The sequence below is a fragment of the Tasmannia lanceolata genome, unplaced genomic scaffold (assembly GCF_043159265.1).
Source record: "Tasmannia lanceolata isolate RefF3 unplaced genomic scaffold, GAP_Taslan_0.1 ptg000007l, whole genome shotgun sequence".
In the NCBI taxonomy this organism is placed as follows: domain Eukaryota; kingdom Viridiplantae; phylum Streptophyta; class Magnoliopsida; order Canellales; family Winteraceae; genus Tasmannia; species Tasmannia lanceolata.
This window is the reverse complement of record NW_027518684.1, coordinates 17,100,996-17,117,768: the sequence shown is the minus strand read 5'-3', so window position 1 is coordinate 17,117,768 and position 16,773 is coordinate 17,100,996. Positions and strand designations below refer to the sequence as shown.

General features: G+C 41.0%; 1 protein-coding gene across 1 annotated transcript; it reads right to left on the bottom strand.

Moving 5' to 3' along the window:
• Nucleotides 1-9,298: 9,298 nt before the first annotated feature.
• Nucleotides 9,299-16,465, bottom strand: LOC143882131 (phosphatidylinositol 4-phosphate 5-kinase 6-like). The gene is made up of 9 exons (XM_077385565.1): nt 16,184-16,465; nt 14,086-16,016; nt 11,727-11,894; nt 11,403-11,568; nt 11,197-11,313; nt 10,922-11,115; nt 10,627-10,757; nt 10,436-10,514; nt 9,299-9,956 (listed from the first exon to the last, which is right to left on the bottom strand). Exons 2-9 carry the CDS (start codon nt 15,312-15,314, stop codon nt 9,668-9,670), a joined length of 2,373 nt encoding a protein of 790 aa, XP_077241680.1. The 5' UTR covers nt 15,315-16,016; nt 16,184-16,465; the 3' UTR covers nt 9,299-9,667.
• Nucleotides 16,466-16,773: the final 308 nt, after the last annotated feature.

Sequence of the window (16,773 nt, the reverse complement as noted above, 5' to 3'; positions counted from 1 at the left end):
ACAAAACTTAAAAAATCTTGTTCCCCACCGTACTTGGGCGAGGAATCTTATCCATGTTCATGGACTCCTACATGAAGATAAAAATTCTTTTATATTTAAATCCTCATTCATGTGGTTACTTTAATTAAAATAGAAACTTTCAATTAAATCTTTTCACTACATATGCAATCAAACTGTTGAGAAAATCCACCGGACAATCCGATCTGATCGTGCACAAATAAAACGGAAAAGTAAAATAAACAAGCAAATCAAGCCACAAGATGAACACCAAGATTTTATGTGGTTCGGCAAAGCCTACTCCACAGGCGAGAAACACGATCTTCCACTATGAGAAAAAATAATATACAAGGATTACAATGGATTAATCACAAACCCACAAACCCGCAACCCTTTCCTTGCTTCTCAAACCTAAGATCATACCCAAGAGAAAATCAAAGAGAAAACCCCAACAGAAACCCAAGAGAATACCCCAAGAAGAAAACCCTCTATTCTTCTTCTTCTCCCTTTGTCTCTCTCTTCACTTCTCTTTTTCTTTTTCTCTCTTTTCCTCTCTTGATTTTTCCACACTCTCCAAAGAAGAAAGCCACTTCATGTTTTTAGTTTTTTTCAAAAACATCCAAATAAGAAGGTTTATATCTTTGCCTCTTGCCTTCCCACCCAAGCCACCTACGGTGGGTGGGAAATAAGGCAACTTTCCAACAATCTCCACCTTGGCTTATTTCTCAGCATCTGAAGATTTTCCGTTGATGTCTCCACCGGTTCACTATTACCGCAAACCACCATTGGCCTTCTAAAGTACCAGCTACACACCCTCGAATCACCTTGATTCTGACTCCTCCCAATTCAATCAACACGGCCAATGCACATGTATAGCTATCAACCCGTTGACTCACCTAGTCAACCTTGGAGAGGGATCTCGATCCATCCTCCCCAACGCAGGTACTGTCATCCTCTCACAATCTTCTGCAACCTGGAAACCCGTCTCTGCACCAACTGGGAAAGAGACCCTACGCATGCACGCGTTACCACTCCGTTTCCAACTAACCATCGAGATCTTAGGAACACTAGTCACCGTATCCCCAATCAGACGATATAATCCACCACACTTCTCTCCTTTCATCAGAACCATACAGCCGCGTGTGATTTTCATGGCTCCACCTGCAGTTGAAAACCTGCAACCCCTGGAGTCCAACCGCCCAAGCGATACTAGATTCTTCCGTAGCTTTAAGACATACGCCACACCACCCAAAGTACGAACCACTCCATCGAACATCTTGATCTTCACCGTCCCAACTCCCGTGACGTCACAAGTAGACCCATCACCTAAGGACACTACACCAACCCTTGTCTCCTGGAACGTATCAAAATATTCCCTCCTAAAGCATACATGAACAGAGCAACCTGAATCTAGAATCCACTCATCATGAGAAGTGTGATTACCTGAGGAGACTGTGAGAACGTCTCCAAACACTTCGCTCTGTTCTCCTACCACCACAGCATTCGTAGCACCATTGTCCACTTAGTCAGCTCGCTTTGGACAATCCCGCTTAATGTGGCCATATTCCTTGCAATGGTAACATTGCACACTCTTTCCGCCGACCCTGGATCTTGACCTGCCTTTTCCTGATCCCTTGTCAGACGACCTTCCTCTTTGTTTCCCACCATGAACAACCAACCCTTGTTCTTCGCTTACACCAAGAACATGTTTCTTCCGCATCTCATTCGATAAGAGTGATGCCGTGACTTTCTCAAACTTTATCGTATCTTTATCATACAATAAAGTCGTCACCAAGTTGTCATACGAATCAGGAAGAGAAGTAAGAAGCAAAAAGGCCTTGTCTTCTTCCTTCAACTTTTCTTCTACCTTGTGGAGCCGATCCACAAGCCGGTTGAACACCGTAACGTGTTCCAGAAGATCCCCGCCTTCCTGCATTTTCAGCCCGTACAATTGCCGCTTCAGATACAACCGGTTGGCCAAGCTTTTTGACATATAAAGTTTTTCCAACTTATCCCATAATTTAGGCGCATCTTCTTCTTCCATAACGTTAAACATAACGCTATCTGTCAGACATTGAGTCGAAGGCGGACATAGTCGAATCGTGCTGACCGCCTTCAACTCAATGTCTTCCCACTCGGCATCCGTCATCTTCTCCTGCTTCCCATAATTTCCCTTCAACGCCTTAGACAAGCCCTGTTGAACTAGGATGTCCTTCACCCTCATCTGTCATAGGGTGAAACTTCCCTTTCCGTCAAATCTGTCGATGTTGAACTGAGTAGAACTCGATTTTACCGCCATCTCAGATTACTCCGCTCTTCACGGTGTAGCGCTCCACCTCGAACAAGAATATTTCTTGGACAATCTTTCTACTCCAAAAAATCACTCTAACCGCGATCCAACCACAACACCCATGATCACTCCACCCGGCCTCGACGATCCCTCCACCTGAGCTTTGATACCACTTGTTGAGAAAATCCGTCGGGCAATCCGATCCGATCTTACACAAATATAACGGATAAGTAAAATAAACAAGCAAATCAAGCCACAAGATGAACACCGAGATTTTACGTGGTTCGGCAAAGCGTACTCCACGGGCGAGAAACACGATCTTCCACTATGAGAAAAAAACAATATATAAGGATTACAATGGATTAACCACAAACCCGCAACCCTTTCCTTGCTTCTCAAACCTAAGATCGTACCCAAGAGGAAACCCGAGAGAGAATCCCAAGTGAAATCCAAGAGAATACCCCAAGAAGAAAACCCAGATAGTAAACCCTCTATTCTTCTTCTTCTCTCTTTGTCTCTCTCTTGACTTCTCTTTTTCTTTTTCTCTCTTTTTCTCTCTTGATTTTTCTACACTCTCCAAAGAAGAAAGCCACTTCCTCTTTTTAGTTGTTTTCAATAGATCCAAATAAGAGGGTTTCTATCTTTGCCTCTTGCCTTCCCACCCTCCCACCAAAGCCACCTACGGTGGGTGGGAAATAAGGCAACTTTCCAACACAAACCAAAATGGAAAAGTTGTATGTTTCATTACCACCACATGTATTTCTAATATAGCTTCCATGAAAATTCCAAGGTTGGAAATGTAGAAAATCAAGGATCAAAGCACCCAAGTCTTTGATAGTTTGATCCACTTGCTCGCATAAGAAATAAACAGAGTAAGAAACAATACCCACAAATCACTAAGGACAAAAGAGAGAGATGAGAGAGAGAGAGAGAGGGTATTCTTTTCTTGAATATAATAAATCAAAAGTAAAAGAACATGACACCACTGCACTTGGAACGTTTCACACTTCTCTTCTCACATTCTGACGTTTTTCCTTTCTCTGTGTATATATGCACGTTGTGCTCTTAATCCCTCTTTATAAACAATAAATAAAGGAAAATGTTATCAGCACTACTGTATTTTGATGAGGAAAAATTATACGGTGTAAGGGCTTACAACAATAATGCGTTTGCCCTTGGCATTCGATCCAACAGCAGCTCATCAAAAAGCTCAAAAAGTGAGCTGCCGTTGGATCAAATATCAAGGACGGTACGCCTACCGTATTGTTGTAAGCCGTTGCACTATAAAAAATCTCTTTGATGAGGGCACTCCTCACTTTAGTAGAAGTACGGTATGGGCCGCACCATAAAATGATCCAAACCGTCGATTATATGAGCCACAGCTTAAATAGGTTGTGCCCAAAAAATTATTTACATATGTTGATCCTAACCCTCCGATGTTTTTATGCTCTCAACTCCAATAATTTAAGGGTGATGACAGGATGATTCGCAGGGCGTATCATCCTACGGGGGGTGGAAAAATCATTTCCCTAATTTAAATGTATCACTCTATACTTGCAGATGTGACAATTGATCCAAAATTGTGGCATACCGTGTCTCTATTCTTAATTGTAAATTTTTTTAGAAGAAATTGAAACACCATATCCCTTTCCAAGGACTCCATTATCAGATCAGGGGTTTGTGCAATATTACCTAATTAAGGAATTTAAGTTCAGTCAAAATACCCATAAATCAAGATAGTGATGCTAAGAAAAGAAAGTTCTATTGAAACCAAAATTGTGCTAATTAACACTTTGTAGACGGAGGAAAATTTTACAAAGTTATCCCTTCAAAGCTTCCAAAACATGGAGATGCCCTCATCACAAAATTGGGTCCTAGGGCCCATCCAATCTCATTTCGTGTGGGGTGTCCCCACCAAGATCAAGGGTCAGCACATTCAAGTCTGGCACCTTGGCAGGGTATCCTCACCATGGTTAGGGGATAGGCCCCTTTCCAAATACACCATGTTTGGGTTTTCCTACTAGGGCCCTGGTGCTTGGCCCTTCTCTCTACTTCAAACTGTGAGAGGGATGTCCCGATTGTGGCTTTGAGGCTAAGCTCCTTATATTTTTTTACTGCAAGAGGGATGTCCCCACCATAGCCTTGGGGCTTTGAACTTTCAATTTTACACCACAGAGTAGAGTGTCCCACACCCTACTTACAGCCAGATTTGCCCATAGTGGCCTCAAGGCTAGGCCCCCCTGTCTCAAATGAGTACAACATGGTTGGGTGGCCTCTGCTATTGAGGGTTTTTCCCCTTCCAAAATTTGCACCGGAAGTGGAGTTTCTCCACAGTGGCCTTGAGACCATTGCCATCTCCAAATTTGATCCACACGCTTGGAATTCTATCGCTACCTTGGGGTTAGTCGCAGAGGATTTACATGAACTTTGGTGGGAAGCTCAAATGCGCATCCTTTTTCGAGAACTCTCAAATGCGCCATTAGTGGGAAGCTCCGAAAATCGCAACATTTCGTTGCCGCGCAAACTCAAAGCCCCCAAGTATAAGAAAAAAAAAACCCGAACTTAATGTTCACCTCAAATAGATGAAACTTGAAATCCTCGAGCGAAATTGCGTGCAACGCTAATCTTAAGAGCTGAAAAACAAAATGAACGTCTTCATCACCAGCAAACCTCTCTCTCTCTCTCTCTCTCTCTCTCTCTCTCTCTCTCTCTCTCTCGGAAATGTGCTTATTGGTTTTGTGAAAAGTCCTCGGAGTCTTCTAGGATACTTATTATTTGTGGAAAATGTAAGAGCCTTTTGTATTTTCTAGAGCTCTTAATGTCTAGGCTAGAATATCAAAGAGTCAATGTGGATATTCTATGATGTTGCTTAGGATTACTAAAGGACTCATGCGGACTACAACATAGTGTCTAATGTATTTGCTATTTTAGGTGCGCCTTGAGTAAGTATGGAGTCATTTCTGTAAAGATTGTGAGCTTAGAGAGAAGCTTCAAGGGAGAAAAAGTGTAGAAATTTTAAGGGAAAAGAGAAAAGAACACCAAGTCTATCATAAGTTGTTTTGAGATATTTATTAAAGTTTTTTATTTTGATGTTACACTTGTTTCTTAGTGGAGCTCTACACGGGGCGCCCTTTGGCTGTGTGTCTCCCATGCTCCCTTACCTTGCTCTTATGATCACAACACATCATTGTCGATCCATTCAAAGTTGGTCAGCATCTCTCTCTCTCTCTCTCTCTCTCTCTGGAAAGGGTTTTTTGCTACATTAAAACTTCCTATCTAACATAGACGAAGATCTTTTTTTTGGCCAAAAGTTTGTATGCTTTTCTTGAACACCTCTTTCTGGTTTTCATGAACACCTACAAAGACGAAGGTCGTTTCCTCCCCTCCCCCCCCCCCTTCAAATTCCGAAAATCTTTCCTCCTTGATGCCTTTTTTTCCTTTTGGCAAGTATTTACAAGATCCATATTGCCTTCTTACAGGAAAAACAAAGGTTTTGCTTCGTTTTGTAAAGATCACGAGAACAATAACCCACTTTCGCCTCTTGAGAAATGAATGATCTTGTACACGATACAATACTTTGTAAAGATAGTAATCTCTATATACCTACATAACATTCTAACACTTGTGCCTCCTCCAAATAGCTGATTCAAACAAAATTTTCATGGCTGCAGTGAAAGAAACCCCAGAGAAGGCATAGACACTCCTGAAATGGTTATAGAGGCACCATTTTGTCATGTTATGCCACTCCAATTGGCAAAGAAAATATGGCCCAAGCACAAGCTAAACTGTCACGCCCCTGATGGCAGCACAAGCCAAGGATGTGGCAATGACCGCATGCCCATAGGGTTCCATCCCTTAAGCATGCATGGTCTGTAACTATATGATTAAATAAACTCAGCTTTCATATATTGGTCTAGGTTCTCAATAAATTCGTGAATCTCAAACTATTCCTTAAATAAATAAAATAAAGGAAAATGATATCGTGACTGAGAGTAAGACCTGTGGGAGAGCCCAACAATGAGTATGCACATGTGAGTAGAAAAATCTATTTATTGTTATATTTTCTAAACCTAAGAGTCGGCTTACGTCACTTGTGATGTTGCGGATTTTAGAATCGAACCCATTTGCTTGGCCCCCTACTTGGTCTTGACTCCCCCCTTCCAATTAGTTCTTAATTATAATAAAAACAAGAACCGTTTGGATATGCGGATTTTAGAATCCAGGTTTTTAGTTTGAAAACAGTGTAGAAGAGGGTTCATGATCAAGCTGTTCTATGTTGTCCTGATAGCGTTTCTTGGATTTTAAGTGAGAAATTCAGGTTTTAAAAATTCACTTTTTTTTTCCTTTTTAGGAATATAATTCACTAGCATTCTTTTTTAGGAACATAATACACAAGGCATATTCTTTAGGAACACAATCACCACATAGACCACGATGACGAATAGAACACAAATTTTTGATAAAATAGGACACATGAATAAAACAGTTTTCGGACTCTCCGGATGGTCTCAATGTTAGCCAAACCTACTCTAAACTAGGCCGATCTTGCACACGATTATACTGTTTTGATCTAATAGTCTTGGATGTTCCTTATATACCATGATCATCCTCGGCGGTTGATTTGATGCCTCTTACGGATCAACCTATCTAAGAGCCTTGGATATTTGATCTAGGGTGATCATTTATCCGTTGTGGGGCCCATAAGAGAAAAACAAGGAGAAGAGAAAAATATGAGATTTCCTGGGATGCAAGTAAAAGTAGGGAAAGGCCGGGGAATACTAAGGGGAAAGGTCTGGAAAGATGAGAAAAAGTAGATCGCTAGAAAGTGTAGGAAATTGGTCTAGAGCGTTGAGAAAATTCAGGAAATTGACACAGAAGGTGAGAAAAAGTAGGAAATGTGACTGGAAGGTAGAGAAAATGCAGGGTAGGAAACCTACCGAAAGGGTGGGAAAATGTAGGAAACTGACTCAGAATGTCTTGAAATATAAGGAAATGAATAACCCTATACTCAAGAGTTTGAGTTCGCGTAGGATTCTTCAAAGGAACTTTGACTTTGGGCCGGAAATTGAGAGGAATTTGAGCCCAAATAGGATTTTTGATGCGCCGGACATGTCTTAAAATGCAGGAATTTTCCTACAATTTAAGAAATGGTCCAAAATGACTCGAAACAATGGGAAATACCCTAAACTTAAGGAATATCCCTAGAATATAGGACTTTCCTAAAATTTTGGAATTTTCCTAAAATTAGGAAATGACTCGAAACGGCCTATAAAATGTATGAAGTACCCTAAATGCCCAGGGAATACCTTAGAATATAGGACTTCCCTAAAATTTAGGAAATTGTCCAAAATGACCTAAAATGTATCAAATACCCTAAATGCCTAGGGAATACCTTAGAATATAGGATTTTCCTAAAATTTAGGAATTTTCCTAACATTTATGAAATACCCCAGAGATGGAGAAAACCTTAGACGTAGAGAAGGGAAAGTGAGAAACGGGGAAAAATGTAGGGAACTAAGTAGAAAACTTTGTCGGCTAAAGTGGAGCAAAATGGGGATGTCTACCAGCATCCATGAGAGTGGTGGGGCGAAACATCCGCACAACAGCTGCAATATCGTCTTGAAGTCCCCCAATGAAACAACCAACAAGCACCTTTTCTGATTAGTGTTGAACCCAAATGGAAACTCCCGTTGATAATCATGCAAGGATCCTTGCTGACAAATTTTTACTAAGGCTTCATCAAAATCATCGTACTCATTGGGGCCAAATCTTACCAACAATGCCATGGAGAATATCTCTCACATAACATAATGGTGGGAGCACTCCATAGACTGGAACCTCTAGTTCGCCTCCCGCTCTAGGTGGAACGAAGCATGTAATGCATGCTAATCCGACGATGTGACTTGATAGTGAAAGAATTGTTCCACGCAGTGAAGTCATTCTGTAGCTTCAATGCTAGAGTATCTCGAAAAATCCAGGCACATCAAATGAGCCTAAATAGTGCCATTGCCAGCACTAGTCCTTGCTTGCAAGTTGGGTAGTACTACATGTTACTTACATGCATGCCATATTGCCATCATTCTCCTGCTGCATCATGCCCTCATGGACTTGGATGTCGAATGACATATGTAACTATTCATTTTGTGATATGATAGTAGCCATCGCAACTGTCAAATCTTTGATTGTTGTAATGAGCTCCCGTAGAGAGGCCTCAGTCTCTTAACCCTTGATTTCGAGAGACTCAATCATCTCCTTGTTTGTGGCCATGGATCATTGCTCCGATACCAATTAATATGATTCTAACTTCTAAGGGTTTCTTCAAGGGAACCCAGACTGCTAAGCCTAAGCTTGAAGGAAAATCTGTCATCCTTACTTGACCCAGCTTTCTCTCTTCAATAGAGTTACAAAAGGAAACAACTACAACCAAATAACTAGCATAGAAGTCCCAAAAGCAATAACCTCTAAAAACGAAACGAACTCAACTATGGAACTACACATGGCATGAAATAAAAACAAACTAAGAGAGTGCATATTAAGCACATCTTTTAGATCTTCCCGCGGTGTATATTTAGGAGATCTTCTGGATCTCCCAGCAATGCATATTAAGCAGATCTTATAGCAGGTCTGGCATGTTCGCATCGGTGCTGATAAAGCATAGGTTCACGTCAGCGCTGATAAACCACATGCGTCTAGGTCCTTGGAGTCACAGCTGCTACCATTGACCCATCATCTTGCCCCTAATGTTATTGATGAGGTAGGGTCCACCATCTCTACCCACACCTATGCATTAGGACAGGGCCTACAATTTTGCACATCATGTTTTGATGGTGTGGGGCCCACTATTTTACCCCATGCATTGCATGGGCTCAAAATACCAAGCGCGCAAGCGCGCACACATCCTTTTTCAATTGTATATGAGGTGAGGAAGAAACATTTTAAAGTAGAAAGATAAGAGTAATAACACAAGATTTGGGGAAAATCCAATTTCTCTGTACATTTTTATTCTAATCGTTGTCAAAATCCCAGAAGAGATTCTTCTTTTATCTTCTGAGAAAATAATTGATACAAAAAGAGTAAATTCCGATACAGGTTTACCCTCAGGAAATTCATTTACAAGTCAAATGGGCTTGCATATGTAATTATATGAAGTAGAAATAACTATGGCTGAGCCATGCTTAACTCTCTGGCATGCAACTTCGGTACTATATGCTGTTAGCTGCACTGGTAACCTTTCAACCAGTAGAACATTCCCAACAGACTCTCACCTCCATAAAGACTAAACGAATGACGGCCCTAATGGGAGCACAGTTCTGGCCCACCAGCTAAAATGACAGGAGGTTCTGCACCTTCTGTTTGATCTGGAAGCAAACGCACGATTCTTCAAATGTCTTCCATGAAAACTCTGAATATGAAATCGCGGAAGCGTTTCGAATATTGCTTCGGATCGACTGCTGATATTGAGGTGGGGTCGTACTGAAAGGACTTGTAGGCGTGCTCAAGCTTCTTACTAATGTCGTAATCTTGAAGTATGTCAATGATTCCAAAGAACAATACCACATCGTAGAACTCCCCTGTTGGTTCACCAATCAGCTGAGAGTCCGCATCACTTCCTCTCATGGTCTGTTCGACCCTAGCTGGCATATTCACGCCCAGCCTGATACTTGCCCACCTGCATTACTCGTATTTAACATAACAGAGGAAAGAAACGCATTCGTTCATTCTATTATTGGGACTGTTTGGTTGCCACATGTCTGGCATCCTCAAGGATCTCCCAAGCAAAAAAATGTACTTTTTGGTAACTTTATGGTGTTTGGTTGCCAATTTAGGATCAAAATCCCTGGAGACTATCTGGCAAGTTTCAGACGTAATAATTGCATGTTTGGTGACATGGCATCAATGTCCCCTCCTTATACTTTCCAGGCCAAATTTCTCTTTTCTTTCTATATTGGTAATGACACCCTCCCCCCACTACTCTACGAGGTTGGCAGCCAAACACTACTTATCCCTATTCTACAAGGTAAATCCTAGGTAAATCAAATGTTTGTCTCCTCCCTATTGACTACTTATACTACTAATCTACAAGGATAGAGCATAAGAGATCCGATCCGACAAGGGTTGTGAATGTTTTGATTCAAAATTGAATTATACCTGGTGGGATCAAGAAGAAGCTGATCCATATCCACTCTAGAAAGTCGTGGTTCTGCTTCGCTTCCTTGATCGGCATTACCTGCAACGAGAGAAAAGTATTGCACAGCTAATGAGCTGGAAATTAAGCCAGTTGATGACCAATTCCAAGTTTACAGTAAAGAAAAATGATGTTGAAAAGGATGAGAAATAACTCTTTGGAGTCCGAACTCGGGGGGTAAGCGGAGCACTGGAGCATGATGTTTCTCTAAAATGAAGACCCACCAAAAGACTGTAATCCATAATTCTCTCTTGTTCAAGAAACTCACAGTCCCGATCAACTTGCCTGCGAAAAAGACATATTACAACAAAGGATCCGACCGTCAGTCTTCTAAAGAAATATAAACAATCAATATTGTAAAATCCGGAGAAGGTGAGATGCGGATTGGTGATCAAACTGGGCAGTTAAGCAAAAAGGAAAAAAAAAACACTTCTGAGAGGATACATTACCTGAGGAGCTCTTGAAACCAAGATTTCTGAAGACGAAATATGAAATTAAGATCAAGGTCTTTGAGAGTTGTGTTTTCATCAATCTCTGCCTCAGGCTTATCTGTCACACGGCCATGGGAAGATCCCTTCAAGTCGAAGCGCCTGTGAATGGAATACTCAGAGCAGAACAAATTCCCCATTATAACAAAGCGAACCTGGTTCATAAAACAGATAGTTGTAACATCAGAGAGAAATGCACAAAACCTTGAATATCAATGTTTGATGCCCTCATTTACCTTCTTTTGAGTAGCCCCAGTTAATTTTACACAGTGCAGGCCAAAGAATTTGGTCACTAAAGTATTCTCGAACGCCCGAACATGATTATAATAGGCGGAAAGCATCCTCAAAAGCACCTGTGCCGTGACGGAGAATGAATTAGACGCAAATGATGAAGTCAACAACAGAGCAAGAGAGGGGGGGGGGGGGGGGGGGGGGGACTCACTTTTACTTCGGACTTCTTCATTGTTTTGATCATATACCGATCATCATTAGTCAAGTAAAAGAAGCTTCGACTTTTACCCGGAGATGACAGCTCCCGAAGGGCATCATTTCCACATATAGATATCATATAATCAGCTGCATCAATCTTGAAAAGCTTGCGGAGGGTCCTAAAAATACAACATCATAATCAATTAATGGGGACAGAAAAACAAAAAACCGTTCTAGGTGCAATGTAAAGGATTAATCAGTTCCAAAGAAAGAACTAGCTTAGCAAGAGAAACAACAAAGTCATTACTAGTTCGACAGATATATCGCAAGGCCTGACCTGAACACCAATGGGCAATAATCCTTCCATTTGAATTCACAAGACTGGTGTGGTGGAGTATATTTTGACCCTTCAGAAGGGAATTTCGTCCAAACTTTTTCTTTGGGGTCAAATGCAGAGGCTTTCAGATCAAGGGATGTGGCTGGAGCAGGTTTCCCTACAGAATGCCTACAGAATCACAAGTTAATTTTAAGTGACAAAATGAGATGATCATTAGATCCAGAAAACTAGAACAGACGTGTTGCATAAGACTTATAAGAAAAAAAATAATCAATAGAATCTACTCTAACACAATGCTTCTCTTAAATTTCAGTTCTCAAGGATGACTCAACACCACTAACTAGGGATTCAACTCGGGTTGGGTTGGGTCCAACCCGAACCCAACCCGACCCAAGTTCCAACCCGATGAGGTTCAACCCAACCCAACTGAGTTTTTAAGCTTACTAAAAAATGATAAAAAAATGTTGGGTTTCACTCAGGTCGGATTGCCCAAGCCCTCAACCCGAGCCCGGACCTAACCTCGAACCCAACCCGAAGTATACCCAGCCCGACCCGAGTTTTTTTTCGGGTTGAACCAACCCGAGTTGCAACCCTTACACCAACAAACTAGGGGAGCAACTCTGGTCGATTTTTCGGAATTCGGGATGAGCTTTTACCTTAAAATCGGGTCAGGTTCGGGTTGATTCCAATTCATTTTCTACCAAAATCTCAACCCGTCCCGACCCAAGTTGCACCCGTGAACAAACTGAATGTTCAACATTTGTTCTAAAAACAATTTTCCTTTTATACGTGAGTAAATGAACTTCGTGACACAAAATTTCCCTGGTTTACTGATTCTCATGCTAGGAGAAAAAGCAAAATGAGATCTATGAATCTCATTTGAACTATGACAACAGGACTGGACTCTTTCAAGCTCACTTCTCAGCTATGATAAAGAAACCCGAAAACGAAATGTCAACCACCTTCCTCCTCTCACAATATGAATAAAGAGGGGAGCCAAAAAAAGAAAGGATTCGAGGAAGTATCAACTAATATAAATACAATCCAACGAGAAAATCATTTTCCATGCATGGGCTCGCAAGGGAGTCTATCCAAGTTGGGTATACCCCAACTTGGATATACAAGGAAGCCAATGGAAGCCTATAAAAGGAAGAAAATTGCGAAAATTTCAGTTTCTTTTATATATTGCCTTCAGATAAAAGTTAACTAGATTGGGATATAGAAATGCAGATAGAATCCAAATAATAAACACAGGAAGATGGGGTCTCACAAGATTTAATGATCTATGGCTTAACACATGCATGCAGATTTGCTCTACCCATCACATGAACTCTGTTATTGGTACCAAGATTGTTCAAATTTTGTTAATCTTATAAAGTGATAGTTTCTTCTTGCATTCTTGATTCCAGTACAACTAGCTTACAATTTCAGAGGGAAAAGGGGAAAGAGGATGAATCAAAACTCATGCATTTTATTTTATTCCATGCCACTGATAAAATATTAGGGATCGATAACCTGCAAATAAGCAGAGAGCATCAGATTGATCATTGATAACCTGGGATACCCAAGTAATCCTTTCGACCATGGTTCTTCGTTGGTAGTGGTCCGTAAATTTCATATGCACATGATGCGGATTGTAGGGCCAATAAGAGGCATGCCCATTAGGACTTTGTGGGATTTATTTCCATGTTATTTAGTTTCTAGAATTTTTATTTCCATATTTTAGTTTTTAGGGCTTTTATTTTCCATGTAATTTTATTTCCAAATTATTTCAATAGCCTCATGTATTAGAGATTATAAATTTTGATGAATAAAGATAGATTACTGATTTCTCCCCTCTTTCTCCTCTATTCTTCCTCTTCTCTCCTACTCCCTTATTTATTGTCTTCTTCTCCTTCTTTTTTCTCGCTGTCCTGCATCAGTTTGGAATCAGAGCTTCCCTGTGCGATCTTGCATATGCACGTCAACTTGAAAATCAAGTTTCAAAGCCACGAGACAATAGTCCCGATTATCGAACATGAATTAGTGACGATGGAGAATAGAGTAAATCCAAATTAAAATTTTGAATTCGGATTACGTTATGGCAATTCGTCAACATTTTCAATCTAAAATCCTCCTGGAATTTCAAGCAAGACAAGTTAGGTCGTCACAAACATAAGAGATGAATGGTGGCTAGGATACCATACGAGGAGGATGAAATGCATCAACGTTTGTACAATTTCCAATCAGAACCATAACCAAGAAGAGGGGGAAAGAAATCCAAAATTGGAAGCTTCAAAACAGAAACAGAATTGAGCACAAACACTATTAGAAATGAAAGAAATAAAAATGGCACCATCACCACAAGAGCAAACATTACCTGATTCCCAGCTGCAAATTGAGCATGAGCTCATAATTCTTATGCCCTTTCGAGATGGTCTCACCCTGTTTCTTCATCTCCCTTGGCGGAGTTCTGAACGGCTGATTCCGAGCCCTCGAATCATCTTCAAGGCGTATAGATGCCAATCCATCGCCACTCTCCCTCCCTTCAAGGACTGAATTCCCATCAACAATATCACAAGTGATATCCCCATCAGACTCCCAAATACAAATCTTATCAAAACCCCCACCGCTCCCATTATTCTTCCTCGTAACCGCATCCACCGAGCTTCTCCACCAAGGTCGGCTGCTATAATTAGCAACCAATTTAGCTTCCACCCCAGACCAATTTAGGGTTTTCTGTGAAGGAAGAATTGAAACCTTCTCACCAGGACAAATCTTACAATCATTAAGATCAACGGAGAAAACCTCCTGTTGATTCCAATCCAAATTCCCAACCGGTGAAGCCCCGCTAGAAGGATAATAAGTCCCATTCTGATCATTTGGGTCCGTACTCCAAGTACCCACATAAAAACTACCATCAACCCACAAAAACCTCCCCTCCCCTTTTGGCAATCCATCCTCCCACCACCCAACATACCTATTCCCATTAGCCCATAGCATAGAACCCTTCCCAAATATAACACCATTCTTCCACTGCCCTTCATACTCATTCCCATTCTTCCACATATACTTCCCATGACCATCTTGTGACCCAGATCTCCATTGCCCTTCATAGTAATCCCCGTTCGCAAAGCTTTTCTTCCCATTCCCATGCTTCAAATTCATAACCCAAAATCCCCTATAAGTATCCCCATTTGAACCAGTATAAGTTCCAAAACCATCCATATAACCACTCTTAAATTCACCTTCATAGGTGGCACCAGAGGGCCAAGAGAATTTCCCCCGGCCCATCGTTTTGCCACGGAACCATTCGCCTTCGTACATACATCCATCAGTCCAAAGGTATTTCCCCGTGCCGTGTGGGAGGTTTTCTAACCATTGGCCTGTGTAGAAATCTCCATTGGAAAGCAATTTCTCGGTGTGATAAACAGATTCTCCCTCTAGTCTTTCTTCATCCTCTTCCTCATCCACATGAGCTACAGCCGACATTGCCTTAGCCACAGTGGTAAAACTATCCAAAAGCCCGCGTCTCTTGGCCGCCGCATCTTGTGACTTTCGAATTCTAGTCGAGTCCCACGCCTTGGCGCGTTCTGGGTCTCTGTACATTTTTCTCTATAAATTTTCTTTCCCTCTATTCCTTGGATCTTGGGCATTCAAATCAAAGAAAAGCTTTATCTCTTATAAGTGGATATAATTGGGTTAGGAATACCTTGAGCCATTGCCAATAATCCAAAGCTTGAAATCTTTCTAACACTCTATACTTCTACTCTCCAATCTCTTTGCCTTTCTACCCACAAACACAAACCAACCCATAAGCCAAAAAAGAAGCCCAAAAAAGGGTTGTGAGATGAAAGTGGCTTTTTTTCTTTTTGGAACAAACCAAACCAACCAACCAACCAGAAAAAACCCAAAAAAGAGGGAACCAAAACGTGTTTGTGTTTGTGTTTTCTTTTCCGTTTGAGTTCCGCTTCCTCCTCTCCTAAATCCACTACGAACCCTAACATTTGGCGAGGCAAAGCGTGTTTCTTGTTTCTTGGATTTCTATTCTTAGCGGTTTGAAAATAAGAAGAGGGTTGTAGTCGTAGAAAAGAGGGCGATTCATGTACAATACAAAACCGTTGGATTATTTTGACGGTCCAGATTGAAAAGGGTAAAAAACAGGTTGTTTGGGTAACGCGTGAATTTTTCCTCTTCCCTGATTCAAAGCCTGTAATTTCTATTTCTTCTCCGTTTCTTTGCTTCCATTAACAACAGGTAATGGGCCATGTGAAAATCCATTGTAGATCTGTTTCGGATGATTCTATCACCCTGCAATTTCCCAAAAATTATCAGAAATCAAGGATATAAGAGAAAAGCAAAGGCAAATAGAGTAGGAAACCGGCCATTCTGGGAGATTGGAGACTGTAATTTCCCGATTTTCTTCCTAAAACGTAGGAAAAACGAGCCCTAAAGAGTAGGAAGAGATAAAGGCTTACCGGTTACACATCTGGACCGTCAAAATGATCCGACGGTTTCGTATTGCGCGACGATATGCGAATCCGCCTCTCTAGAAAAATGAATGACTCCGTCCCATTCTCTATTGAACAATTATGCTTGGACAGGGGGCGGTGGAGAAATCATTACTTAAACAACATATCAATTGTCTATATTTCATGTGATGTGTCTTGACTGGATCTATGTATAGAGAGAGGGTGGAATGTTTAAATGAGATAATGGGTTTAAATTGGGCCATTTGACATGTCTTCCTTTCTACTCTTGTGGCTAAAATCCTCATGCCTGATGTGCATGTTTTATAGTGGCCCCTTTAACAGATATAATTAGGATCTATTAAGGGGTGGAGAGGAGCAACCAGTAATTCCAAAAGCATTAAAATTTAATGATTTATGTTTTTTTTTTTTTTTTTTTTTTTTTTGGGGGGGGGGAGGGAATCACTACCCTTTATTGGAAGTTTACGCCCTTCCCGAGAGAGACACTACCCTTTAAGGGAATCACTACCCTTAATTCACTATCTCTCGCATTTGTGTTTGCTTTCGTTGTTTTATTAGTTAGATCTTGACAGTTATTT